Below are 27,866 nucleotides of genomic sequence, written 5' to 3'. Positions count from 1 at the left end.
GCACACAGCCTCACCATGGCTCAGGGGGCAGGGATTGGCCGGGGGTGTGCGATCACAGAATCCCAGAAGGGTTTGGGTTGGAAGGGATCTTTAAGATCATCTTGTTCCAGTGCCCTGCCATGGACAGGGATGCCAACTTGTGGAAAAGCATGTGGGAAAAACAGACAAGGGTAAGCAGGGTCAGATACACGGTCTGGGGATTCCAAACACCACCTCCAGGTGAGACTAGGAGAGGACTCGGGTGACAGAGAATTGTATGATAAAATAACTTCTTTGGTTTCTTTCTTTAGAAAACATCTTTCACATGTGGTATAAATACAGGTAGTTAAGAAATAAATTTCAAGTGAGCTGTACCAGTGAGTTTGGGGTATCCTCCCCATTCCTGTGCCTCAGCAGCAAACTCTCTTCTCAAACAAAAGCATGACAAAAAACTGCAAGCAAATCCTCTGTTGAAGATACTGTAAAATTACTAAAACCCCCAACAAGCCCAAATTTACACAGTTTAAAACAAAGCCAAACAGTTTTCTATAAAGGGGACCATGTTCTTCCCCAGAAATAATGACCCTGGATGCAGGTTTTTCTTCTGATAAAATATTAATCCTTGCTGAGGTCTGGAAAATCAGTGCCCAGCACCTGGTGAGCTTCCAGGACCCACCCCTGCTGCTGGCAAGGGGATGCTGCTGCTTACATATTCCATCCCATCCCATCCCATCCCATCCCATCCCATCCCATCCCATCCCATCCCATCCCATCCCATCCCATCCCATCCCATCCCATCCCATCCCATCTCATCCCATCAGCAGTGACACAGCTGCCATGGCATGATGCCACTCCATCATTCATCTCTCATGCTGCTTTTCAAGTTATGTTTGGAAAGATGAATAAATTAATGAAGCCTCAGAAGATAAAAACCAAAACAAAGAGCACCCAAAAAGTCCAGTCCATGCTCTCAGGGCAGCTGGAAGCGCTTGCGGACCTTCTCCTCGATGGAGTGGAGCTTGACCACACGCAGTGCATCCAGCAGCTCCTTGGTGACTTCAGAGTCCTCCTCCTTCTTGTGAGTGAGGAAAGCCCGGAATTTCTCCTGGATGGCTGCCTTGGTCCATGCTGTCTGCTTCTTTGGAGAGCGCTCCAGGATCTGCTGCAGGCGCTTCAGCTTCTTGACGGGGATGTTCTGATACACCACAAAGTCTATCATGGCTTGCTCGCAGTCATCATCTTCTGCAGCTGGTGGGGGAAACAGCCCAGGGGTTAAAGGGACACGGGACAGCAGGGCACAGCCCTGCCAAGGCTCTCTGTGGGACATCTGCCCAGGGAGCTGGTGAGTGCCCCAGGCCTGGAAGTGTTCAAGGCCAGGTTGGATGGGTGTTGGAACAGCCTGGTCTAGTGGAAGGCTGAACTTCCTATCAGTGATGCACCCTGCACGGGGCAGTTGGAAAACAAGGTACGTAGGAAAGTCAATAGGTACATTCGCTTTCTACAACTTCTGTAGAAAGTCAATGTACCTATTCAATGCTCCTCCCCATCAGGGAATAGAGGAAAAACACAGACAAATCTGAAGCAATTGCAGTAACTATTTACACATTCTTTCTTCTGAAAGTTTCTGTTTTCCCCCACAGATTTGTAAACCTTGTAACAGGACCAAACCTAACCACAGACCCAATCAGGGCGCTGGGATGGGGCAGATCTGGCCTCACCTGGTGGAAGCTGCTGGAGTGCATCCAGAATAAGGAATGAAAACAGAAAGAATTTTCAAGAGGCCAAGGCCAAAGGATTACTTAATCAAGGAGAGATTAGCCCAGTTTCATGCCATTGCAAACCGTGAACGGTTTCACTGGCTATAGTGGGGTGGGTTGAGCTCCACTGCTCAGGCTCTGCCTCTCCGGCAGGCTCGGCTTGATGATGAGCAGATCCCTGTGTGCCTCCTGACAGGAATCATAATAAACTGGGGTTAAAAAAGCCCTTCAGCTCCCATTGCTGGGGCCTCCTCCCTCTATAAGTACCTGCAAAGGGCTGGTGTGGCTGCAGGGCCGTGCTGTCAGCACTGCTCTGACCTGGCCATCCCCCACCCCGGGACTGCATCCCACTGGTGACGGAGCTTTCGAGTCTCTGTGTCAGGATCACACTCCTGGCAGGGAACTCATGGTGTGAGTCAGGCTGTGTAAGGAGAAATCGCTGTGCTGGTGGTGCCAGGAGAGCACAGAAAGGTGAGAGCTGCCCGGGGGGGAAGCCTCCACGTTCCCTTGCCACAGAGGAAAACCTTTTAGAACCATGGGATGTCCTGAGTTGGAAGGGACCCACAAGGTTAATTGAGTCCAAGTCCTGGCCCTGAGCAGACCACCCAAAACCCCCACAACACTCCTGACAGCTTTGGCCATGACCACTTCCCTGGGGAGCCTGTTCAGTGCCTGACCACCCTGTGGGTGAGTTTCATTAATGCTTTTCTACCAAGCTTCATCCTGATGAAAGAATGACATTCTTTCACTCCAGAACAACCTCCCCTGGATGTGATGAGGTCCTCATTGCTTTTCAGATTATCAGGACATGGCACTGTGATAATGTCATCCAGGCTCATTTTCCCATTAAAGGTTGGACCAGATAAAATTTCAAAGTCTCTCCTATCTTGTGCTCTTCTATGGCTTTATGACTGATTATATTTTTGGAAGCATAAGGGTGAAGCTTTATGACTGACTATATTTTTAGAAGCATAAGGGTGAAGGGACACTGCCATCCAAACCAGTCACATGAAATTAGTTTTCCATGTCTGGATCCTCAGGGTGGAGCAGGTGGTTCCAAACAGCTTCCAGCCTCACCTCAACTAGCATCAGGCCCTTGGGATGGTTTTGGGGGCCCTTGAGGTGTTTTTTCAGTCCCTTTCTCAATCCCTAACCTGGGGAGGGAGCATGTTACAAAGCACCCTCGGAACCGAGCCTTTTTCTCTGCCCTGCACCTCTCCCCTGTTCTTTTGCAAAGAAAGGTTGAACCAGCTGGTCCTTGAGATCCCTTCCAAGCTGGGATTCAGGGATTCTCTGATCTGTGCCCATTGGCTGTTCCTGCCCAAGCCTGCACCTCTGCCATGGCTCAGCACTACGTCTGCACCGTCAAGGTGACGTGTTTGACACCACATCTCCTTTTACACCTGATGGGTCAAAATCCACCCAACACCAGCTCCAATGAACCTTGGGCTCTGCTCCACCCAACCTGCACGAGATGTGGCTGCCATAAAAGTTTCCAGAAAATAGGTGCAGCCAGACAAAAGGAGTGCAGGAGCTGTGCCAGCAGCCAAGCTGGGTGCCTCAGCTGCTAAAACTATCCCCTGTCCCAGCACTCCCAGTTGTCCCTGGAAAGATCCAGCAGGATTTCACTGTCAGCTCTTTGTTCTCACTGTGCAGTGACTGTTGCTTAAGTCCAGCACCCTGTCTTTGCTCTATGGGACTGACACTGGACAGAGATGAAGTGAGACAGACTATTTTAACCGTAATTATTATTAATTATGAATCACTCCATGCTTTTACAAGCCATTTCACCTCATTTGCATCTAAGTAGGAGAAAGTCATGAAGAAGTTTGCCCTCACCCTGGCAGCATCAGTCTTGGCACGCTGTGCCCGTGGCTCACCTGGTCCCTCTGTGCTGTTGCCTCTCCCTGGTCTGCAGGAGGTGCAGAGGGTGTCGTGGTACCTGTTGCCCGGCACGTTGGTCACCTTCCCCTGCTTCTCACAGTCCTGGTGTGGCTGGCATGGATTGGTGCCAGAGCTGGAGGAGAAGAAGCCGTAGGGGCAGTCATGGCACTGGGTGTCCTCAAAGGGGGTACCTGTGAGTGGGGACACAACAGGACTGTCAGTGACAAGCTGGCACAGGAGCAATCAGCAGCTGGGGAGGGATGTCAGACACCATCTGAGCATGAAGGGAAGTTTTGGAAATGATCACTGCCAGCATCTCCCCTGGGAATTGCATGTCCTCTTGTGGGGCAAACAGCAGTGCTGCCCCACTGTGCTGATAAATTGGCAGCAGCCCACAGACGTGAGAGGACAACCAGAGGACATCTCATCTACTGTGAAAAGGCCACCTCCCAGGCAGGAGCCCGCAGCCAGGCTGGTGGCTGAGCTGCCAAAGCAGCCCTTTGGTTCCAGAGCCCTTTTCCCCGAACCAGAGGCTCCCGACCAAGTGAAAGTAAAAGTCTCTGTGGAGGGGAAAGCTCAGCTGCCCTTGGCCACGCTGTCACTGCTCCCCTGGCTCTGGGTCAGCGCTCCCCTTGTGTCACAGGGCTGATGCCACACGGGCAGGATTGCACCGAGCAACATTCCCGTTCCCTGGGAGGGGAGGGAAGGGCTGGGGGGGGAGTGGGGTGCAGATTTCCCACCCCTTTCACCTCCTCCTCACAAATCAAATTACAAGCAAATTCTACGTGTTGCCACCACCTTTAGGCTTTCCCAGGAGTCTGATCTTTCAGGTCCCTCCCAGCCCAGGCCATACTGTGATTCTGAGGCACAGCCACAACCCCCAGCATCTGAGCCACTATTTACAAATGGGAAATCCCAAAGAAATTGATTTGCCCAGGGGGATCAAACAAGGATCAAAGCCCTCATCCAACCCAAACAGCAGCAAACTCTGCCTACAGCCCCCAGCCCACACCTTCTCCATCCAAACACCAGCAGTGGCAGGTCCAGGGCTCTGCCCACCACCCTGGACACTCAGTCCTTGCTGTGGTGTTCAGGTAGCTGGGCTGGGGGACAACCCTCCCCACACAAGAAGCCATTTGCAAAAAATAAACAATAATAACAGAAAAACAGCTTCTCCTCAAATGCCCAGCTTGCTTGCATGGCTCCTCAGTCCTAAAGCCAACCCTCCAGAAAAATTTCATGTTTAATTTCAAAGTGCTTCCCTGTAGCGCTTGGAGATCTTCTTCCCCCTTTGCTGTGTTACTCCATTTTGTCATGTCCTATGGAAAATTAAACTCCAAATCTCAATCATAAACATCAGCTGAAGTCAGCAGATATTTTCCCTCTGGTTGGTGAGCCTGGAGCTCTTCTGTGCCACACATGGAAGGACTTCAAAAGACCTCATGCTTCAAAAGCCTCCATATCTCAAAAGCTCCATATCTCAAAAGCCTCCCTGCTCCAAAGTGTGAAGCAAGATACTGCTGGGTTTGCTGGTGCTGCCCACACTGGTTTGCTGTCCCCTGCTGTGGTTTCCAGGCAGAGCCTGGTCCTCAGTGATTGATGAGTTTACACACATTTGGAGCAACTAAAGGACCAGAGAAATTTGTACTGGGGAAACAACAGGAGAATAAATGTCCTAAAATACCCTGGGACTTAGATCACACAAGGAGATGGAATCTCACACTCAGGAGTCAAAGCAAAGCTGGTTTTGTGGATTTGGAACCTGGCTGCGTGTCCACTGTGTGTTTTCAACACAGCCTCTCCAAACCACTGAATGAAAAACCACAGAACTGCCCCAGAGCTACACAAATTCCCCAGCCCTGGCCTTACATCATCAGCCACCTTCTCCAGCCTAATTAATCAGCATTCTCAGCTCCCGGGCTGCCTATGCAAGGAGAAGGGAGCTGATGAATGGTCAGGAGCAGCTTGGACCTTCCCACCTGCCTGTGCAGAAGGGCCCGTGGCTCCAGGGATGGCCAAGTCACAGCCTGGCCCTGCCTGCTGTGGCAGCTGAGGCGGGTAGCCGGGATTGACACATCCCAGCAAAGTGTGCTGCTGGGGATTTCAAAAGCTTTCAAAGTGATAGCTGGGGAAAAACCCAAGTAAATTCCTCCTTGGAAAAGAAGCAGGAGCACGCTGGCAAGGATGGCACTGTGCCACTACCAGAGCTAAAAGGGAATCTGTCAGGCTCTGGGCAAGCATCGGCTGCTGTTTTTTGGCTGCTGTATTTTTTCCTTGATTTTTATCTCCCGCGGAGATCTTGGGGCGTGACAAGAGCCGTGTGAGGATGCACAGCGCCGTCTTACTTACCCGGCTTCGCAACGCCGGAGCCCGGCGGGCACTGGGAGTGCCTGATGCAGAGCTCCATGTTGGAGTAGTAGCCCTGCTGGCACTGGCAGGCGCGGTTGTGCGTGGCATTGCACTGCTGCACCTCCAGCTGCTTCTCCCCGCAGATGACATTGCAGTAGCGGCACCTCTCCAGGTAGTTCCAGTACTGAGTGTAGTGCAAATCCGGGCAGGGCTCGCACTTGGTGGGTCTGTCCCTGGAGCAGTGCTGTGCCACGAAGGTCCCCGGCGGGCACTGCTGGCAGGTGATCCTCTCCCTCGTCACAGCATCCTTCCACTGGTACGTGGGCTGGGCACCGCAGGCGAGCTCAGCCAGCAAAAGGAGGAGAGGGGGGAGCATCCACTACGGCAAAGACAGCGCAGAGAGCCCTCAGCTCATCCCCAGGCAGAGGCGGGAGCAGCAAACGCGGCTGCTGCTGTTACAGAACTTCTTATTGTTGTAGATACAAGAAATCGCTCTCCCTCCCTGTGCTGTTCCCAGCCCAAGCACCAGCTGCTGCCCTCCTTTGCCATCCCAGCTGACAGAACATCCTTCCCAAATCCATTTGTGATGCTTTCAGAATCCAGCTTCCCTCATTCAAACCTTGGAGCAGCTCCAGCACAGTGCCCTCTTTCACCCCACTCAGTTCCCCACCACTGCAGTAAAAGACACCTTTGCAAAGCAAGAAGCAGAAGGGCTGTTTTCCAAAGCATGCTCCCTAGGACCTTTAACACTTTTTTGGAAGCCCAGATGCTCTGGCTAGGACTGAATCCCGGAGCTTGCTGATCCTCCCTTTCCTTTCCAAAGCCCACGTGCCCAGCCTGACAAGCAGAAGATCCATTACCTTGGATGGATGCCTCAACCTCGGCACGTGGCAGGATGGCATCGCTCCGAGGGCTTCCGAGCGCCGGGATCAGGAACCTGGGGGGACAGAGAGGGTTCCTCAGGGGCTGGGCCGGAGCTCCTGGATGCAGCAGCAGTTCAACCCAGCCGGCCAGGGTAAAAACAGAGGGAGATGGGGAAGGGCTGATAAGGAAGGGCTGTTGGGAAGACTGGGTTTCCTCGCCTGTTTCTTCCGAGTCAGCCCTTCCTCCGCGGGAGATTTCGGCTCTCCCCAGCGCAGGGACGGAGCGGAGCCTTATAGCGGCTGCGGTGGGAGGCTCGGGCACCCCCGCATCCACCCACAGCCAGTGGAATCATGCAGGGAGGAAACCACCCCCCAGCCCACCGCAGCCGAAAGGGAGCAGGAGTTGGTGGGGAAGCAGCAAGGCCTCCCTTTCCTCCCCTATCCCAATCCCATCCCTCGGGACCGGCTCCGCTCACCGCACCTCCGCCTCGCACCTCCGCGCCGCGCCGCCGGCAGCGCCTTTATAGACCGGCCCGTAGGAAAGACCCCTCTTGGGGAGGTGACATCGTGACATCGCTGCTCCATCCCGGCCCCCCCGGCTCCATCCCGGCCCCCGAGCCCTTCCCGGTCCCCCGCCGCGGCGGCACCGGCGCCCTCGCTCACCCGAGCGCCGCTTTCGCTCTCGTTTCTGCAGCTGCCTCTAAAAGTGAAGCTTTCAGAGCAATGAGGTTCGTTTACCTGTGTGGAGGAAGGAGGCGAGTGGGAGTCCCATAGTTTTTCAAAGCTCTTTAAGTTTTACAGGGGGTTGGCGAGGAATCGTTTTCTGGCAGGGGGAAAGGCAGGGAAATTCCCTTCCGAACGTTCTGTTCCCCGGCTGTAAGTGCCACAGAACTTCCCAGTAAGAGCAGCTGCCTCCCGCTGGGAGTTTGCCCCGACAAAGGCAGCCCCGAGGGGCCGATTCTGGCTGTGGCTGCGGGCAGCGAAACCAGCGCTGTGGGGAGCATCCCTCCGGCCCTGCCCGGGGCTCCGGGACCAGACCCCATCCCACTCCCCCTCCGAGGGCACTGACCCTGCCAAAACAGCCCCATCGCCAGTGCCTGGGCTCTGCATTCCTAAAGCTCCGAGCTTCCACTCTCTCCTTTCAGGAGCACCGAGATTGACACCGCCTCCAGCTGTAACACTAAACACGGGTGCCTTTTGTGGCACAGCAACATCCAGCAGCTAAGGAGGTCAGCACTTAAATCCCTGACAGGTGACAGTGCCCTAAGTCTTGGACCCCAAGGATTCAAATGAAAACTGAACTCAGCCTTGCAGGTACAGCCTTGGCAGACCATGTGCTGCAGTGTCTCGTTCAAGACATGGGACTCCTGCACTTTGTCCTGCTCTGTCTCACCAAATTCCCTCTGAGCAGACATTGCTGAACAGTCAAAACCAGAGCAAATGCTCAAAAAGCAAATGCAAGTCTCTGCAAGGATGACAGAACCACAGTGAGGACCTGAGAGGATGTGGAGGTTTTTCTGCTTGTGAGTCAGCAGCCAGCTCCTCTTGCAGATCACTACAGAGAATTAACAATTCTGTATCTGCCTTCTGCCTCTTGCCTCCAGCTTTCAGCCACTGGGGCTGTGGATGGAGAATCTCATGGACTTTATTCTGAACACTCTTAAAGATCAGACCTACAAGAACTAAACACACCAGTCACCAAGAAAATCAAACCCAGTTCTCCACTACCCAGAAGGAGAAGGAAACCCCAATGGTCAGAAAGAATCCAAAGCTCCTTCCAGTAAGATCAGTTTCCACCCACCTTGGTTAAAGAAAATTCTCTGTCTCCAGCAAGAGCCAGGGAGGGGGGTCAGTACTACAGTCCAACAACAGGGTCTGGGCTGTGTTTATTTGCACTTTACTCAGAACAGGTGATGGGCTGATTTTCACAGGCCACTCTAAAGTGTTTTTTCACTTTACTGCTCATTTATCTCGATCCCCTGTGGCTGTCCAAAGTAATCCTGATGATCTGTAACTCATTTTGACAATAATCCCTGAGCCAAGGACTGCTGCTTTGTCAGTGTGCATCAGCTCAGTAATTAATCAGCGAATGTCTCAGCCTTGCCCTGGTACTGAGGCACAGCCCCTGGATGTTTTTTTGGGTGAAACTCACCACTAGACTGGACCCAGTGGAAAGCCCTGCTCTGGGCTCTCCCACCTGGGGAGTTTCAGTGGGATCCCTCTGCCTGAGGCTTGACCACCCAGGAGCCACAGAGCGTTTCCTTCTCCACAGGCAGAAACACAATTAAGTTTTCCATCCCTGGATTCCACATGGAGCCCACAAGGTGTATGAAAAACCAGCAGGTGGTTACATCCTGAATGGCAGCTGCTGGCAGTCCCTGTGTCCCAGCCATGCCCCTGCTGGGATGGAAACTCTGAGTCTGCAGCTCCTTGCTGCACTGTGATGCCTCATCAACAGTTATTTTTGTTGTGAATTTGATAATGACAAAAATGTGTCAGATGGATGCTCCTAGAGAGCCAAACACCACGTTAATGGGACAGAAAGGGCTTCCCCAGACAACTTCCTCAGACTCCAACAGCTGGTGGAACAATGACCTTTGATTAATCTTTTTCTGTCTGTTCTTTTGTTGGTCCAACAAACCTCCCAGAATGGGTTTATAGGTCACTGCCTGATTACCAGAAAGCAGCAACACAACTCACTACTGACTGACCAGTGGAGGTAGCATGGAAAAGGAATTCAGCATCATATTGCCATGGCTCTGACTTCACTTCTCCATACAGGGCACAGTTTCACGCTCCAGGGTGTAAAACTCCAGCAAGCACCTTCCAAAACTACTTTTGCAAAATAAGATTTCTTGTTATATTAATAGAAAATTCTGTTAAGCAAAGAAATCCCTCATTTCCCATCAGTAACCACTTTGCCAGCCAGAGACAGGCTGTGTCTGGCTTTCACATTTCATCTTTTTCCTGATGAAAATTTTTCTTTGCAGGTTTTGGTTACTTTTGTGAGTCCTTTCAGTATTTTGGGGGGGAGAAAAACCAGCAGGAAAGGTTTGGTCAATGACACACCACAATGCTGCAGGTCTAGTCATAGCACTGCAAGGCAAGGGCAATCAAAAAGTCAGTGTCTACTTCCTTCATGATCTGTCAGACATGTGTCATTTGCTTCTGAAAATCAGCAAGGAGTGTCCAGGACAGGTTTCTCTCACACCAAGCATTAAGTAATTTGCATAAATTTTTCTAAGCATCTAAACCGGTACAGTTTCTGAAACAGTTTTCTCACTTTCTGTTCCTTATAATTAATTAACTGTCCTGTCTTTCCTTCTTGTAAATTCAATAAGTTTCAGATGACAGACAGCCCTGACTGCTGGGGACCCTCTTCTTCAAGGTCTCACAGAATCACAGCAGGGTTTGGGTTGAGAGGGACCCAGAGCTCATCCAGTTCTCCCATCCCCAGACCCATTAGTGTCCATCTGTCCTGCCCCAGCCACCGACAGCAGGGATGGATTCCTGGATCCACTGCAGTGCAATTCCCACTGCACCAGAAATCAGCACCAAACCCAAAACCACCCCAAACCAAAGCCATGTGCACTGGCAGATGGACTGGTGGGACAGTGGCATGTTTCAGAGCTTGTCTGGGGGGTTCAGCTGGTGAAGGACAGTGACTGTAAACCTCTTTCAGCAAGATAATCCTTCCTCTGAAGAGTAAGAGATAAAGAGGAGTCCCCTGGACAAAGGAATAGAATGTCCTGGGTGAAGGGAGAGAAAAACCCTCAGCAAATTTTCCCCTCAATGTAAGAAAGACAAGGAGCTACTGGAGAGGATCCAGCAGAGACCACAGAGATGATGAAGGTCCTGGAGCATCTCAGTTGAGGAGACACAGCTGAGCCTGGTCAGTCTGGAGAAGGCTCAGAGGGGATCTCATCAATGCAAATATCTCCAAGGGTGCCAGACTCTTTTTATGGTACTCAGCAACAGGACAAGGAGCAACAGCCAGAAACTAAAACTCAAGAATTTTCACCTGAATATGGGGAATAGCTGTCCATGGAGGTGGCAGAGCACTGGAACAGCTGCCCAGGGAGGCGGTGGAGTCTCCTTCTCTGGACATTCCAAACTCACCTGGATGCATTCCCATGTCCCCTGCTCCAGGTGACCCTTCCTTGGCAGGGGGCTGGACTGGGTCATCTCCAGAGGTCCTTTCCAACCCCAACCATTCTGAGACACTGAGATATTCTCAGCATTGTTTCTCTGCCCTGTCTCAGAACAGAGGATCCCCAGGCTGGAACAGTCCTCATATTAAAACAACTCCAGGAAAAGGCACAGCTTTAAAACTACTTTAGCTGAGAGGAAAAAACAGCATCATAATATTTGTCCCAGTCAACCCCTTTCCAAGCATGTGCGGCGAATCAACCCCACAATAATTTTCAAGTATTTCCTTCTGTCTTGCTGGTTCTGGCCACATTTTTGCAGCCCACAGGAGGTAATTCCCATCAGCAAACCCGACCTGAGCCGTGGTGTCACTGCCCCTGAGCACGCTCATGGCTGTGCTGTGGCTTCCCTCCAGTGGCACAAGCAGTCAGCTGCAGTTTCCTGGGAGAGCAGGCACTCAACTACTCACCAATAAATGACATTTTACTGCTCACTGCTCCCAGCCTCACTCCAAGTATTTGTCTGTTCATTTTTACAACACACCTGTATTTACGTAACACTTTTCTGTCATTTCCCCCACTCATATTTGAAACATTCAGGGCTTCATCTGCATTTTTTATTCTTGTTTCTATTCTGCACTGAATAGATACATGGCTAGAAGATAATGTTCACCCACAAACAAGACAGAATATATGATAGCCCAGAATTACCTCAATTCCTGCCTAAGCCTTTGTTAACTGTAAACAAGTAGAAAAGTTCCCATTTCACTGCCAGCAGCTCTGAGATTTGAAAGACACCAGGTTTGAATTCTACAACCAGGAGAAATAGGAAATTTTGTTAAAATGAGCTCACCTTTCAATTCTATTAATAAAATTTTATTAACATAAAGTTTTCCAAATTCCATTGATATGAAAAAAAACCTAGAGGGTACAACATTTCCACTTGCTCCTACCAGGACCATTAGGACTCAATATCCAATGTTTTTATATCTGGTTATTTTCTGTTTTTTTAATCTAACCAAATAAAATTTAGACAAAATCGTTTTATTTTACAGCCTAATTTACAGCAGCTACAGAAGATATAAAATTGATATAATTTTTTAGCTTAACCACTTATATCCACTACTCACAGAGAGTGGAAATATTAAGGAATTTTTTTAAACCCATCTAACTTGATTAATTTTAAAATTTTAAAATATTTAGCTCCTTCTTCTTCTTCTGGAAAGCAAATCAGGTAACAAGGCACATGGAATACCATCACTGAGTGAAGAATAAAGCCTCCTTAGAAGTGTGTTCCAAAAAGTCCCACCATGGTGGATGATGGGATCAGGCTTTGGGATGCACAGCAGGTGAGAGGGAGGTTCTGCTCACCATCCCCCAATGGAAGTAAAAAATGCTGCCAAACCCCAAAGAGTGAATGTGAATCACCTCTTCCAGGAACACCAGTGGGATAGGGATGGGTAGTCTGGCCTCCTCAGCCAGCTCAGTTCCATTGTAGGAGCATTCCTGGGGTTTTTCCGTGATCTGATATTACCTGAAGGGCCCATAAAATGACAGCTGCCTCCAGGCTATAAAATTTCAGCCTAAGAGTAGCCACAGGAGAATTCAGAGGATAAAATAAGTAAAAAATTAACTTAGTTCTAACAGAGGACAATGTTCTGCTTTGTCTCCTTCAGTGAGACTTTTCAGACTTGATCACCTTTGTTGGAAAACGATCTGTGCTGGTGTTCAGCTCGTAATCCAGAGACAAGGATCACAGGGGTTTAAAAGAACCTTCATCCTGCTCCTGCTCAGCAAGAGCCAGAGCACAGCCACTGCCTTCTGCTGGCAGAAGGGCTTCCTGCCCTCTCTGTGGGTGGCATCAGGACCAGAAGAAAACTTGGATTAATCGCTGCCTCTTCACATCACTGTGGCACTTGGGGCACTTCTTCACCACCTGTAGAAATCAACAAGCAAAACACACAGGGAATGTATTTATTGTGGAGAAAATGCCATGAATGGAGGGGGTTTTCATGTGGGCAAATAGTGACAGGGTAAAGGGCAATGGTTTTAATTTAATGTTTCCCTGTTTCAGTTTAAATTTTGGGAAGAAATTCTTCACTCAGAGGGTGCTGAGAGGCCCTGGCACAGCTTTCCCAGAGAATTTGTGGCTGCCTCAGCCCTGGAAGTGTTCAAGGCCAGTTTGGATGGGGCTTGGGGCAGCCTGATCTAGAGGAAGGTGTCCCTGCCCATGGCAGGGAGTGGGAAAAGATAAGCTTTAATGTCCCTTCCCACCCAAACCAGTCTGTGAATCTCTGATATTAAAATCTTTACCACATTTTGGCCAACATGAACTACAAGCCACAGCAGCCACCCATCAGTCCCCGAGATCATATCTGCTGTTTACAACCTTCCTGTTACCACACAGTCGATTATTTCCTTGATGCTAATGAGAAGAAGATGAGGCTTTGTGCACCATGCAAAGTGGCACCAGACTTTACAGCACCTGACCCAGCTATGAGACATCTGGAGGACTGAAATACAGGAACGAGGAAATGTGGAGCTGCAAGAGCTCTTGTGAAGTACAGCTGCACCTGTGAGTAAAATCCTGTCAGCTGGCTGAGTTCCCTGAATTCCTGCTTCCTCTTGCACAGATGACAGGGAAATGTCTCTCGGGCATACCCGGACATGGATGACACACACGGTCATTGCCAAGAGTTTTGTAGGGGAACCAAGTACATTTATTTCTTCATAGCACCCCACACCTTTCTCATTAGCAGCACGAGACATGAAGACACAAGAGGCATCATTTCTCCATCCAGGTTTCAGTTTCCTTCTTCACTAATCATCAACTTTAAAGTAGTTTGACTTGCAGATGAATCCAAACTGTTCCTCTCATAGCTTGCAAATTACTGGTAAAACTGAACTCGTCTGTTTATTTCAAAAGGGAGATAGCAAATTTTTTTTTTAATAAAATAATCTTTGGGAGAAGATTGCCAGCTCAGGAGGCCTAAAAAGATGGGCAGCTACGTCAGGTGCACTGCACAGCCTTCCCTGAAGTGTGGAAGCTCCTCATTAGAATCACAGAGTGGTTTGAGTTGGAAGGGACATTAAAGCTCATCTTGTTCCAAACCCCTGCCATGGGCAGGAGCATCTTCCACTATCCCAGGTTGCTCCAAGCCCTGTCCAACACAGCCTTGGACACTTCCAGGGATGGGGCAGCCACAGCTTCTCTGGACAGCCTGTGCCAGGGTCTCACAGGGAAGAATTTCTTCCCAACATCCCATCTAACCTCTGGCAGTGGGGAGCTATCGCAAGAAAAGGTGCAGACTGCAAAGTAGGCTCAGGCAGTAGGATTTTTTTTCTGGTGACATTAACTGAAATATCTAAAATGGAAGGGGAGAGGAAAAGTCACTTTCTCTCCCAACAGCCAGCGCTTGGCAAAGGCAATTTTAACTGTAACATTTAATTGTGAAATCTTTGATTATTTGCCCGTTACAGATAGTCCAAATGAAAATAACTCACTCTTTTGGGAAGACCTGCATGAATAAATGCACTTAAACACTTGGAAGCAGCAACAGAACCTCTGGAGAGAAAACCACACCCCAAAGCAGCATATCCTCATCCAGTCTCTCAAAGGCTTCCCTAACACTGAATCACCCAACATGCTCCAGCACTAATCCCCATAATCCGCCTCTAGCTGCAGGGAATTCCATCTGCTCTGCTCCTCCAAAAGCTTCTAAAAGCTTCCAAAATTATTCACCACCTCTCCCCACCACTCTTTCTGTAAAATAACAAATTGGACAAGATCACAATTTGCAAACCCCGTGTTGTGAATGATGCTCTGAGTCACTTCCTTGGTGGGACAATATCCACCAATGGGCTTTTGAGCTGAAAAAACAGTGAGTAAGTTATTAGGAAAGAAAAACAGGAGTTTTGAGTGCAGCCGTGTCAGAGTGACAAAGCCCAATCCTATCTGATGAGAGTTCAGAGCTCGGACATGGTTGCTCATTTCCTGCTGGTAAAGGTACCCCTGTCCCAAGCACATGGACAGGGGTGACTGTCCAGCGTCACTGGGCATGGGTGGGAATGGAATGGATGTGGTGGGACATGACTCCTCTGGGATTGGTTTCAGAGAATCCAACTCCTGTTTGCAATCCTGTGTTTCCATCACAGCTGCATGACCAGCACAGCTCTGCCTCGAAACAGGAGAAGCATCAGCACAAGTCACACCCTAAACTACGAGGGGATAGGGAAGGTTTGGACAACAGGAAGAATTTCTCCATGGAAAGGGTAATAAACCACTGGAACAGGGTGCCCAGGGAAGAGGTGGAGTCACCATTCCTGGAGTGTTCAAAGAAGAAGTGGCTATGGCACCTCAGGACGTGGTTCTAAGGTGAACACAGTGGTGGTGCTGGGTTGATGGTTGGACTTGATGGTCTTTAAGGTCTCTACCAACAGAAATGATTCTATGACTCTGTGTTTGACTTTTCATTAACCAAACAATACCTGAATCACAAAATGAGCCACTTAACACTGCTGTATACTGAGAACATTAATCACTACACAGGTGTGTTTGTAAGGAAGATTAATCGGGTAAGTGGCAAATACATAAATAATTAATAAATGTAAGATTATTCAGTAAGTAGCAAATACAGAAATCATTACTAGCAAACGACCCATGACTCATTTCCTCAAACATGGAAATGGGATATCTAAATAGAAGAGAAAGAACACTTCCAGTTGGAAGGGACTTACAGTGATCCTACAGCCCAAGTGCCTGACCTCTCAAGGGCTGGGCAGAAGTTATGACACTGTAATATTAAAGAGCATTAGGGTCTCTCTAGGAAGCCTCTTCCAGTGCTTGACCATCCTCTTGGTATAGAAATGTCTCCTAATATCCAGTCTGAACTTCACTGGTAAAAGCTTTGGACAGCTCCCATGAATCCTGACATTAAATCCCAGGGAGAAGAGCTCAGCACCTCCCTGTGTCCCCTCCTCAGGAGGGGCTTTGGACAAGGACCTGGAGTGACAGGACAAGGGGGAGAAGCCTTAAAAGAGAGCAGGGTTAGATGGGATATTGGGAAGAAATTCTTCCCTGTGAGGGTGGCGAGGCCCTGGCACAGGTTACCCAGAGAAGCTGTGGCTGCCCCTGGATCCCTGGAAGTGTTCAAGGCCAGGTTAGAGGGGGTTTGGAGCAACCTGGGATAGTGGAAGGTGTCCCTGCTCATTGCAGGGGTTGGAATGAGATGAGCTTTAATGTCCCTTCCAACCCAAACCAGTCTGATCCTATGTTTATTCTATATTCCTTTTGGACCAACTCTGTCTTGGCTGCTGTATTTTATTTGGATGTCAGTCCAATGTTTTCTATGCTTACCTGACAATTTAATGTTTTCTGCCTGAGAAAAAGACCTGTCTCTGGAACTTGGAACAACATATTATTTTGTACTTGCTTATAAATTGACAAGCTGAAGAAATTTCTTTTCCTTCTGTACTGTTTTTGGATATTCTTGAGCTCCACTGATCAGCAGCCTTCTCATCACATATGAATGTTTAGAAACCCCTCAACTCTTGCATTATTCTGCTTTTGAAAGTCTCTTAACACCTGGCTGCTGAATTAAACGCTGGTTAAGATGCTCCCAAACCCAGGCACCCTGGGACCAGCTGCATCCTCTTACCTAAAGAATTTCAATTTACTCAGCTGAGGAAACCAAGAGACAGGAGATCTCTGAGCAGGAATTCAGAGTCACAGATTCACAGAATTGTTTGGTTGGGAAAGACCCTAAAGGTCACAGAGTCCAATGGTTGACCCAGCACTGCCAAGTTTACCTCTCAACTATGCCATTAAGTGCCACATCTACACATCATAAATCCATCCAAGAATGGAGACTCAACCACTTCCCTGGGCAGCCTGTTCCTTATTTGCCTCATTCTCATAATAGAGCTTTACAGTAGGATTTTGACGGGGAAAATTATGAAAATGAAAGAAAAAAAAATTAAATAAACATTAAAATATTTCTAAAAACCCAGAGTTTTTCAAGCTGGCTCCAGAGCTTGTTGCTTTTGTAGTTTTAGACCAGAAAACACGTAGAGACAGCTCGGAAAGATGCAAAGGTGTAAAAACCCCAGCTTAGGGCAGAGATCTGCCTCCAATCATATTGCAAACCACGGGAAACAATGGATGAAATCGTAAATCTTCCATTGGCATTCGGGTATTTTTCCTGGAAACAAAAGAATTCTGATTCCAGGCTTGTTCACATCATTCTCCTGAAAAGCTCAGAATTCCCCAGCAGTTTTGGAAAAAACCAAACCAATAAACAGGAGAACCTTTAAGAACTGCTTCCAGCACGTTTTGCAGCAAGTGAAGTCACATAATGGGCATTTAAAAGGCACATCATCCTCAGATTTGCAGCTAGAGCAGTGGAATCTTCCTAGAAAAGAGGGGAGGGTGAGGAGAGAGAAAGAGAGGGAGGAAATGACTAAATTCCTGTAATCACCTGTGAACTTCTCATGTATCCACAAGTCCAGTGCAGTCCAGAAAACAATGACCATGAGTGTAATGAACTACCTCAACACTGCCCTGCCACATTATTTCTTTCAAGTGACCTCACAGTCTCTTGATGTTTCAGGTCACAGTAGGAACTCGGGTCACATCCTTCCCTTACAAGGAAGTTGTCAAGAAAAAAATCCCTAAAGTTCTCGGGAAACTACTACAGCATTGTGACAAAGACAATGAAGGACTTTGAGAGCACAAGGTACAGAAAGTACAGATTCTCCTCAGCAAACCACACCAATCACTGCTCCTGAGCAAACAAAGGCAGGACCCAGTGGTTTCATACACCATCAGTCTCAGTCTCATTTCTGGAATTTATCTTTATTCCCAAGTATTAGAAAATTACATCCCAAACCTCTCCTCTACCTACCACACTCTGGCTCCATCTCTAGGGGAAAGATGGGCACGACTCCAGAGTCTGTGGGTGCCCTCACATTATTGGTTTCTTTGGACACTTCAGTCTTTGGCAACTCAAGTTCACTTTTCTGGCTAAAGCAAAAGGAGGAAATCTTTGTCTGAATTTTTTCTGGTGCCCCACTCTTAGAAGTGGCTGTGTCTGGGGAGAAAAAGAGAAAACCAGTGTACAATCTGTATCATGCAAAACAAACACTAGGACTCTGCAAAACACAGTTAGCAGTAAATTCACTCCGTTGTCATTGCATAAGAAGAAAATAAAATTTAAAGAACTAGTTTTTATGCCGTAGTGCTTGGCAAGAGATGTTTTTGATAGATACTAACACTAATTCAATATTACTGAAAGAGACCCTTTATATGGAATTAGTTCTATGGCAATTCTTCCTACAGAATGGGCCTTGATCCACTCTTGCTCTCATCCCACTTAGATATAACAATTCTGCCTTCACCCTTAACACACTTCACAGTTTAAGCATGACAGAACTATAATTAATTTCTTTCTTATTTCCTTGCACTTCCCCATCTCATATTACCTTTTATCTTACTCCTGTTTGAGTGTGGTTTTTTTAACCCAATGTAGAGATAACCAAATGCTTTGATTCTCCTTGAAAGGCCTCAGGCAGGGAGGCCCAAGCCCAGGAGAGGGACTTTTCACAGGGGTGGGGAGTGACAGGACAAGGGCAAATGGCCTTAAATGAAAGGAGAGCAGGTTTAGATTAGAGATTAGGGGAAATTCTTCCTTGAGTGGGTGGTGAGGCCCTGGCACAGGGTGCCCAGAGAAGCTGTGGCTGCTCCATTCCTGGAATTGTTCAAGGCCAGGTTGGATGGGGCTTGGTGCAGCCTGGGATAATGGAAATTGTCCCTGCCCAGGAACTGGATGAGGGCTAAGGTCTCCTCCAACTCAAGCCAGTCTATGATTCTATGATTCTGAGGCTGTTGAGCCCTACCCATCATAATAATAATAAGTAAGATTCTAAACTTGTGACAACTGTTCATTCCCTACCTTGGAAGTGGCTGATTCCTTTTGTGCAGCTCTCCAAGCTCTGGGGTTTCCCTTCACTTTGCTCCAGTTGCTTCTCTCCATCACCACAAACCAGCCCAGTCAAATCCTTACACAGCTCTCTGAACTGCTCCTTGTGGTGAGGACGCACGAACATGTAAAACCCTGGCCAAAAGAAAACACACTCAAATGCATAGGAAAATCAATGCCTGACCATGGAAGACTCCTTGCTTTGGAGGGGAGAAATTCTTTGGAATCAGTCAGGTTCCTCAGAGTATCTTCAGCTTGGTGAAACACTTCACGCTTTTGTGATTTTTATAATTACGAGGTTTTCCTTGCCAGAAGGCAAATGAGTATTAGAAATAATTTCAATTTATCCTGAAATTCTTCTACTCTCTACAGCTCAGAACAAGCACCCGCCCCAGCACTTCACCTAATAAGTGATCTAAGAACAGCAGGTATACACACAATATCCAGAGAAACGCTCAGGAAGGAAATTTCTTATTGTTTGGTTGACAAGGATTCACAACATACATACAGAAATTCTAAAAAACCCCAATTATGACTTACTGCCAAGCACAGACAATTCCACCACAAAGTCCTCTGAGGTCAAAACATTTGCTCAGAAGAGACAGTGACTGTGAAAGAGCGCTCAGGGGGAGGTTATGACTCACAGTGTCACACAGCTCATTTTCTCCCAGTCTCCACTTTGCCAGGACTAATCTAACTAGTTAACACACCAGGATAAGGGTTTTCTCTCACAGCTTGCAGACTATGGTATCTGTTCAAGGCCAGTGCAATATTTATTGTTATCTGCTAAAGATAACAAACAAAATTCCATCAGCATTTCCCAGCATACACAAAATGCATCATTTCCAGCGAAGAATCACTCAGAGACATGGGAGAAGGTGAACTGAGGTGGTACATCACACAAGATATCACCATTGAGGCAGTCAGGATCAACACATAATGCCTCTTCTTCTTCTTTTAAACAATTAAGTCCAATTACAAATTTTTAAAACCTGTAGATCCTTAAACCCTTCCATCACTAAACCCATGAAAGGAAAATAAAACAAAACAAACCACTTTTGAGAAACTAAATTATGTCACAGTTCCAGAATTATTTTCACCTGAAGCTCAGGTGAAGAACAGTAAATCAAAAGCCTGACTGCTTATCCTGAAACCTGGAAGTGATCTAAAGAACTTAGCACCAGTACAGCAATCATTGGTCATGGGAATAAAATTGGGTCTGTTCAAAAGTCAGCACTGTCCTTTCTAAAGAGCAATTGTAGTAATTGAGAAGAAAAACAGTCATGGAAGCATCTGACTGAAGTTAGGTGGGATGAAGGTTAGGACTGGAATTACTGAGGTCTTGTGTAATGTTTTTAATGGACAATTTCTATCTGAACAGACAGAGAGAACATTTTATAACCTTGACATTTTTTGCTCTCTGAACGGCATTCATTGAACATATTTCTCCTGCTGCTCCACTGATCTGGGTAGCTAAACCAAAAGGTGAGACCTCACATGAGATCACAGTACCCACACTTTCCTTTCAAATAAATAAGTGTGATTTTTAAAAACCCTTACTTTGTAGGAGATGAAAGTCCTGTGGCCTCTCGGTGGTGAGGGTTGCTATCACCGACACCATTGCATCGTAATTATCCGTCTTCTTGTAAGCCAGCAGAGCCTCGTGGAACTGCCTGTAGCTGCTTTTGTCCAAAGCCCTCTGCACATCACTGAGGTAGGCAGTCCTGAGGGCCTGGTGATGCTCTCTCCTGCAGCCTGGAGCCTTTTCAGCCTCTTTCCTTGGAGCTGCGCTGGCATTCTGCCCTGAGAGACAAAGAACGCGTGAGCAGGGCTTGAGGAACAAACAGGTCACACCATCATATCCACTTCTCACTCCATTTGGAGGGAATTCCTGAAATATTTTGAAGTGGTGAAGCCAACCCCACCTGCTCAGCCATACACCTCCCTGTGGCATGGCCAGACCTGCTCCTGGGAATGGCAACGGAGCAAAATTATTCTGGGGATCACTTTTAGCATCTTCTGGAGCTCCTTGATAATTTTAAATGGAGAAATGTGTCAGAAGGTCACTAGGGAATGAGGAAAAGGAGCATGGAGGTCAGCAGTAAATCAGGTTTTGTGGTCCACTGAAGAAGTAAATGCATCTTAAAGAGATGGGTAAACCAGCTCTGTTGGCCTGAAATGGGCAATTTCAAAGTTCAGATTTCTCACCCTTTGTCACCAATAAGAGTGTGTTTCCCAACAGGAAAACAATGTCCAAAAGTACCACCTAACTGAAATAACACTCAAGAGAGCACAAAAGCCATGTAGGAGGTCTAGAAAAGATAGGAGCAGCTTGGAACATCCTGCTAAATGCCAACTAAATTTTATTTACAATATTATTCTCTGATTTCTGGTATGTTTTAGAGAAAAAAGTTCTGGTTTGCATATCATAGGCATGCAAATATGGATGAAAGATATGATAGGAAATTTATTTAAATTAACCAGCCATATATTTTGGTATCTGGACCTTTATTATGATAAAGATAATTAGGTTTGAAAACACAGGTTTCATTCAATTTGCTGGGAGGGAAAAAACTTGGCTGTGAATTTTATAGTCAGTATTTATTTGCATATCCTAGAGCTTTCTTATATTTCCATAGAAGCATTCTTTTCTTAAGGAGTGAGGAACAGAAATTACACATCCATCTATTCCTATTATTTTCTCAATTACTTTTAGTGGAAACAAGCTTCTGTGAAACCATTCTAAAGGTTTCAGGACAAGATAATTACTAAAGATCCTGCTTTATACAAATATTCACAAACAGAAAAGAAAATGGGAAGGCAAATCAAAAGAAACAGTATGGTTTCATGCATTAGAAGTATTTAAAGCCTTCCAGGAAACTAGCTTATTTTTTTAAAGAAAGGATTAGCATTACACTATTCTTTGTCCTCTAAAGAAAGATTTCTAAGCTGTCCAATGATACTACTCATTTCCTTGTGAGAAACACAAAAAATTCCCAGCTGTTCTCAGGAAAACCCATAATTAAATAAGTGAGCCCATGAGCTTGAAAATAAATACTGGATGGAGTGAGATTAGAGGGATGCATGCAGAGATTACATTTATTACTCTCTGTTTCTGCAGAAAAAACAGGCTGTCCACACAGGGAGTGTACACATTACACCAAGAACAAAACGAAACAGTTTCTTCATACCTGAATTCATACTGACGTAATGTTACTCACACTCCTTAACTGGCTCCCTTTCATGGACCCTGGACAAACAGGAAGCCAAACAGATCTGTGCTCAACTCCCACTCTTCCCAGCTCAGCCTCTAGTACAAGTCTCTGGCTTCAGCTGGTTTCTTTCACATCCACCTTGATTTAATTTATTGACTTTCGTGTTTTGTTTTGCACAATCCTCGCTAAAAATTCTGATTTACCATCCCTCCCACCTACAGAGAGTGAGCCACTCTGCTAAGCAAGCGTGAAGAGCATTGATTTGCTCCAGGAGAACTTCCAGACAGTGATGAAATATAACAGAATAGACTGGATTTTTGTTAAACATGGAGGGTACCTGCACTATTAAGTCCTGTTGTCAAGTGGGATCTTCCTTGGTTCAGGTGGAGCCCAGTGTTCAGCTGAGCACACGAGGCCTTGGAGAATGTACTTTTCTGCTGGCTCTGTTTTTCTTCTGCTAAATGAAAGCAGTCCAGGGAAGAATGAACATGGAATGGTGCATTTCAAAGTATGACATCCTGTGCTGAAAACATCTGAGCAACCAACAGAAGCTGTGGCTGCCCCATCCCTGGAGTGTCCAAGGCCAGGTTGGATGGGGCTTGGAGCAACCTGGGATAGTGTAAGGTGTCCCTGCCCATGGCAGGGGGTGGAACTGGATGAGTTTTAAAGTCTCTTTCAACCTAAACCAGTATGGGACTCCACACAGGTTTATTTCTCTGATGATGAGCTAACACCCCCCTTTTTCCGAACTTTACTGCTCTAGGATATCACAAATTTGACAAGTTCTGTAAGGACATAATCACCCTCTATTCACAACTCTGCTGGCACTATGTGGGCAACAAAGAAAACACACACAAGGTTGTTTAATTCCCCAGACTAAATTATTTAAGCAGATCAGTAAAATCCCCTTTTGAAACAAAATGACATCATTATCAACTCTGCAGTAGCCAATGCTCAGGCATCAGCACAGCTCAAGGGAAGGCAAGAGCATCACAGAGAGCAGAGACAGCTCAGAACTGATTAAATTGAACTTCCTTGCATTTCTACATATCTGACACATCCTGCTCTATGACTGGGTGAACAAGGACATTGTCCTTCAAATGCTACAACTGAACCAAGTTCCTCACCCATTTTCTTGGCCAGGATCTCCCTCTCCTCCCGTGGGAGGCTGTGCTCAGGTTTGTAGCCACAGCCCACTCCAGTCAGATTGCAGCACGCTTCATCAAACTGCTTTTTATGCTGGGGTCGAACAAACTGGTAAAAATCTTGCATCAGAGAGAGGGAAAGGGGGGGAAAACAAAGAAAGAAAAAAATTAATCCACAATAGGCAATAAATGCTACTTAAAGCTAAAACAGCAGAACTTCAAGGGTAAATAAAAAGGTGCAACTAAATAAATTAAAATCGAAATTATTTTCTCTAATATTTATACAATAAGCACACTTAAAAATTACACAAAGGTCAGCTATAATGCAAACATTAAACAATATTATCACCAGTAGGTAAAACCTCATCTTTTCATGGTAAATATAAAGTAACTCACCTCTCTGTGAAACAGCCCTCGAGGTGCCCCAGAAACCATGAGATCCAAGTAACTGCTAGGCTGATACTTCAAATACCCGATAAACTGTTAACTTTACTGTAACTCGTGTTACTTACGCAGCACAAAATGCTGGCCCACCAGAACCCTAAACATCAAATCAACTTTAGATTTTGGGTGCCTGACAGTTTTCAAAACTAGACTTAGACCTTGATTTGATGATCAAATATTTTCTTATTTATGTAGATCATAGCAAATCGGGAAACCAAGTGACTGAGCTTCCCATTCTTTAACCTTAGAACTTCCCTGAAACTATTTACAAGATGCATAACTATGCATTTATTATTTCAGTTGATGAAGACGTCACATTTGCTCACAAATGTCCATTTGTTCATAAGCTGAGAGATAAATTAAAAATTACATAGAAAATACTGTAGAAGAAATCTCGGTGGCAATTCAGTTCCTGTCAGTACAGTTGTTAAAAGGCAATAAAAAAACACCCAATGCCGTAACTATCCACGTTTGCCTAAATCCTTTATTTTATACTCCCAATTATTTAAGCCGAAAATTTCTCTCTATGTTCTATTTATTTACTGCTTTAGCACTGGAACCCTTATGAAGGCATCTCTCCAGCTCACACAGCCACACTCTTGATCTCCTAAACTACCAGGAGTAAGTCACTGTACTTTTGGACAAGGCTTAAAATAACACAAACTTCCATGGAATACGATTTTTTTTCAAGTCAAGATGTGAGCTAACACATGATAATCAGATTGATGAGAATCTTCTGTGTTATCTGGGGATATAAAGTGATGAATCATCTTAACTGAGCTGTACTTCACATCTAAAACATTTCTGAAGTATCCAAGCCTGTTTAAAAGATGAAAGTCACTTCTGCAAATACACCAGGGATGTACAAACACTCTGAAAGTACCTCGCAGCAAGACGTGCTTTTTTTCATCCTCTATAAAGAGGGAGCTCATCTGGGACAGCATGGCATGGAAGTCATCTGTCTTCTTGTACTGCTGCAGAGCCTTGGAGAAGAGCTCATAGTTCTGCTGGCTCAGGGTGTCCTTCACCGTGGCGATGTAAAACGTGGCTCGCGCCTTCTTGGGCTCCGCCGGCTCCGCGCTCCGCTCCTGCTGCACGGCAGGAAAGGGCCCTCAGTAAAAAGCAGCACTTGAAGGGTTAAGTTTCAGGTGGAAGCAATATGTTTACAATTCCAAAAGCACAGAGGATAATGAAAGGAATCATAGAGTCACAGAGGCTGGAAAAGTCCTCTAAGATCGTCCAGTCCAATGGCCCACCCAGCAGCATCACAGTGCCTCCACCTAAACCATGGAAGTTTTCACCTAACAGGTTGTAGTTACGGCAGTCAGCCCCATAATCCATTTATTATTCACCTTGGCCACTGACCAAACAGCTTCAGGAAAAATTCCTAGAGAAGGCAGCCAAGTATCATTGCACAATTCTATTCTTAGGAGAAGGGTTAACAAAACGAAATTTATTCCAAAGCTGGAGGCTGAGGTGACTCATCATGACATCAGATAGCAACAAACACGAGATATCAGCAAACATAACTTTTTGCATGAACCTGTTCTCTTCCTTCTCTCTTCTCTTGGATATTGTTGGCTTTGGGATCAGTTTTGTTTGTCAGGTGCTTGGCAGAACATCCAGTTAGGACAGCACCTTGGACAACTACTGGCACTCAAATCACCCAGGGAATTCTCTTGAATTTATTGTGACTTAAGCAATTAGCTGCATAATGAGTTAACTGGGTTTGGAGACAGGGCAAAACAATAATGCACAGCTGCAGAGCTAACACACAACCATGACCCACCTCACAGGGGTAGGATGTGATCTCTTACCCCAAACTGGTCAGTTCAATTATTTGAGGCTCTACCAGAGCAGCTGGACTTGCTGATCATTGTAAGTCTCTGCCAACTGAACTATTCCATTTTAATAAAAAGAATGAAACCACCCACCACCCCGGTCAAATTGGTCACAAAGCAATCAGTGCCAGAAAACAATTATTTTCAACTACCACCCTCTGTGGACCTGTGCTTGATTTGGTCTGGAATGTCTGGACTTGGGAAAGAGCATGGCAAATAACTTTCAGATGTACACTGATGAATATTCATAATTTGAAGAAAAAACACACTTCTAGCATCAGTTATCTGTCTGCCTGAAATTTCCAATTCAAATTAAAGCAATCTATAGATCAAAGGGATAGCACAGACACAGGGAAACACATACTGTATTGCTGACTAGCTTTATTTTCTTCCTTCCTCCTTTCTGCTCATCTGTTAATCTCTTCTCATATTGAAGGGAAAGTGTGGACAGACGATGTGCCTGTGAAGATGAAAAGAAAGTAAATAAGATACAAAAAAATGCTTTTCAGAGTTATTGCCATTTAATTCAGGTATTTCCAGAAGTAAAAGTTGGTTACCAAGTTAATGACGCCATCCAAGAAAGTGAAACAAGTCAATCTAAATTATTGTAACAGAGCCTGGGCACATACCTGTTTCTAGAGGGTAGAAAATTACTGGACAACTCACAGAGACCAAACTAGAAGAAATTAAAGACAAAGCTGGTCTTGAGGGTACAAATTCCTGGCTAAGCAAAGCTGGACTCACAGCAGACTGTTCCAGGACAGCCTGAGAGTGTACACAGACTGTGTATAACCAGTGTAACCACACTCCCCTTCACTTTCCTGCCTGGAACTCCCTTTGCGTAAGGGAGTGAAGAATTGGAATATAAGCAGCAAGTCAAATATTTATGATACATGCGGTAAATTAGAAAAATTATCAAAACCATCTTCTTAGTCCTGTGCTATGTAAAGGCAGCACCTTGAAAAGCATGATTCAGCAGAAATAAGGCTTCCTAGACATGAGGTGTAACCGACAAAGAATCTGATTATGGGGAACTGTTATTACTTTTATTGTGAATTTTTGAGGTGGCAAAGCAAATTCTTTGAGAATGAGAGTAGCTAAACTTTCATTATTTAGGGATCAAGAGTGCAGTGTAACTTTGATTAAAGGAAAAATGATAAACAGATACTATGCTGGATGGCGAAGACAGGAAATGACACTAATCCCATCCTCAGTCCAAATCCAGTGCTCAGTGCTGGGCTCAAGAGTGAAAGCTGGCTGGCTGCCTGAGAGCCACTGCCTGTCTCAGGACTACACTCACCAGACTGCTGGGATCAGGTCACCAATTTGAGAGCAGCACAGGGTGACCCCAGAGCTCTCCACAAGCCTCGGACAAGCAGCAACGCCAAACACACAAATGGGAAGTGGACCCGAGCAACTGCCAAGCTATTGGGTCTATCAGCTTATCTGACTCCAGGAAATGCTGAGTTCTGCCAAAAGCACTGCAGCTGTGTTAGGAATATTCTGTAGCTGAGCTACCAAAGTCCCTGGAAATGGGCCAGGCTTTCCAAAGAATAGGTTTTGGTGTCAATGTCGTGGCCACCCAATGGGTGACAGAGCCCATTTCCCACTTGGCAGCACACAAGTTAAATATTTGCTGTCCTTTGTACATTCCATCTATTTTGTATGTGTCTCCAGCCATGTCCTTGGGCCTACTCAGATATTCCCCAGACACTCCTACATTTACACATTTTACCTCAGGAATTCTTCCCCTGAGGGAAGTACTTAAGAATGCTGCAATAGGCATCGCTGAAGTCCATTAATGTCTCTGCAAGCCAGAAGTAAACTACTCCAACCAAGTAAAGGTAGCCACCTCTCCAACTACTGCAAACAGGGATTTTGGGAAAGTAAGAGCACAGCTTAATCACTGATGTATCAAAAATACCAGTCCAAGAGGAAAGAAAATTAACAGCACAGAAGCAGCTTTGTTGATCTTAATGTAATAGAGGACTTTTGATTCAGATAAAATATTCTACAAGTCAGCAACATTCTTTCTCTGGGGCAAATCAGAGATTTTAATCTGAAAATGCAAATTCTAATACATAAACCCTCTCCCACCCTTTTTGTATTCAATATCTGGTCTCATACCAAGTGCTGACACAGATGCCACCCAGGACAAATCGTGTATTTACAAACTTCTTCTCCAAGACCTCCTTGCTCCTCAGAAAGTGTGGTTAACTTCCAGGAATCTCCTGGTCAGCAGCCTTGGAGCACAGAACAAGCACA

General features: G+C 46.3%; 2 protein-coding genes across 11 annotated transcripts in view; both read right to left on the bottom strand.

Annotated features, from left to right (window-relative positions):
• Positions 1-252: 252 nt before the first annotated feature.
• TNFRSF6B (TNF receptor superfamily member 6b) lies at positions 253-7,727 on the bottom strand. Of its 4 annotated transcripts, none has more exons than XM_030288731.4 (5): positions 7,571-7,727; positions 6,830-6,906; positions 5,970-6,348; positions 3,617-3,811; positions 253-1,227 (listed from the first exon to the last, which is right to left on the bottom strand). In XM_030288731.4, exons 2-5 carry the CDS (start codon positions 6,869-6,871, stop codon positions 950-952), a joined length of 894 nt encoding a protein of 297 aa, XP_030144591.3. In that variant the 5' UTR covers positions 6,872-6,906; positions 7,571-7,727; the 3' UTR covers positions 253-949. The 4 variants fall into 4 exon arrangements, with proteins under 4 accessions (XP_030144591.3, XP_030144590.3, XP_072773052.1 ...); XM_030288730.4 differs by having other exon boundaries at positions 7,496-7,725; XM_072916951.1 differs by lacking the exon at positions 7,571-7,727 and adding an exon at positions 7,314-7,332.
• A 4,120-nt stretch (positions 7,728-11,847) lies between these two features.
• RTEL1 (regulator of telomere elongation helicase 1) overlaps positions 11,848-27,866 on the bottom strand; it is a 45,045-nt gene continuing 29,026 nt past the window's right edge. For 2 of the 7 annotated variants that reach the window (XM_072917201.1, XM_030288831.4), the window contains exons 28-36: positions 25,966-26,061; positions 24,644-24,851; positions 23,299-23,436; positions 22,509-22,628; positions 20,517-20,759; positions 18,930-19,091; positions 17,883-18,068; positions 17,287-17,390; positions 12,696-12,916 (exon numbers count right to left, since the gene is read on the bottom strand). In XM_072917201.1, the coding sequence (XP_072773302.1) occupies positions 12,842-12,916; positions 17,287-17,390; positions 17,883-18,068; positions 18,930-19,091; positions 20,517-20,759; positions 22,509-22,628; positions 23,299-23,436; positions 24,644-24,851; positions 25,966-26,061 (1,332 nt within the window). In that variant the 3' untranslated portion in view covers positions 12,696-12,841. Of the gene's footprint in view, positions 12,917-17,286; positions 17,391-17,882; positions 18,069-18,929; positions 19,092-20,516; positions 20,760-22,508; positions 22,629-23,298; positions 23,437-24,643; positions 24,852-25,965; positions 26,062-27,866 lie in introns of all 7 variants that reach the window. The other 5 variants (XM_030288832.4, XM_030288833.4, XM_030288835.4 and 2 more) reach the window with 5 other exon arrangements.

This window comes from Taeniopygia guttata, chromosome 20, assembly GCF_048771995.1.
Source record: "Taeniopygia guttata chromosome 20, bTaeGut7.mat, whole genome shotgun sequence".
NCBI lineage: Eukaryota > Metazoa > Chordata > Aves > Passeriformes > Estrildidae > Taeniopygia > Taeniopygia guttata.
Note: the sequence above shows the minus strand (reverse complement) of the source record. Positions and strands in the feature narration are given on the sequence as shown.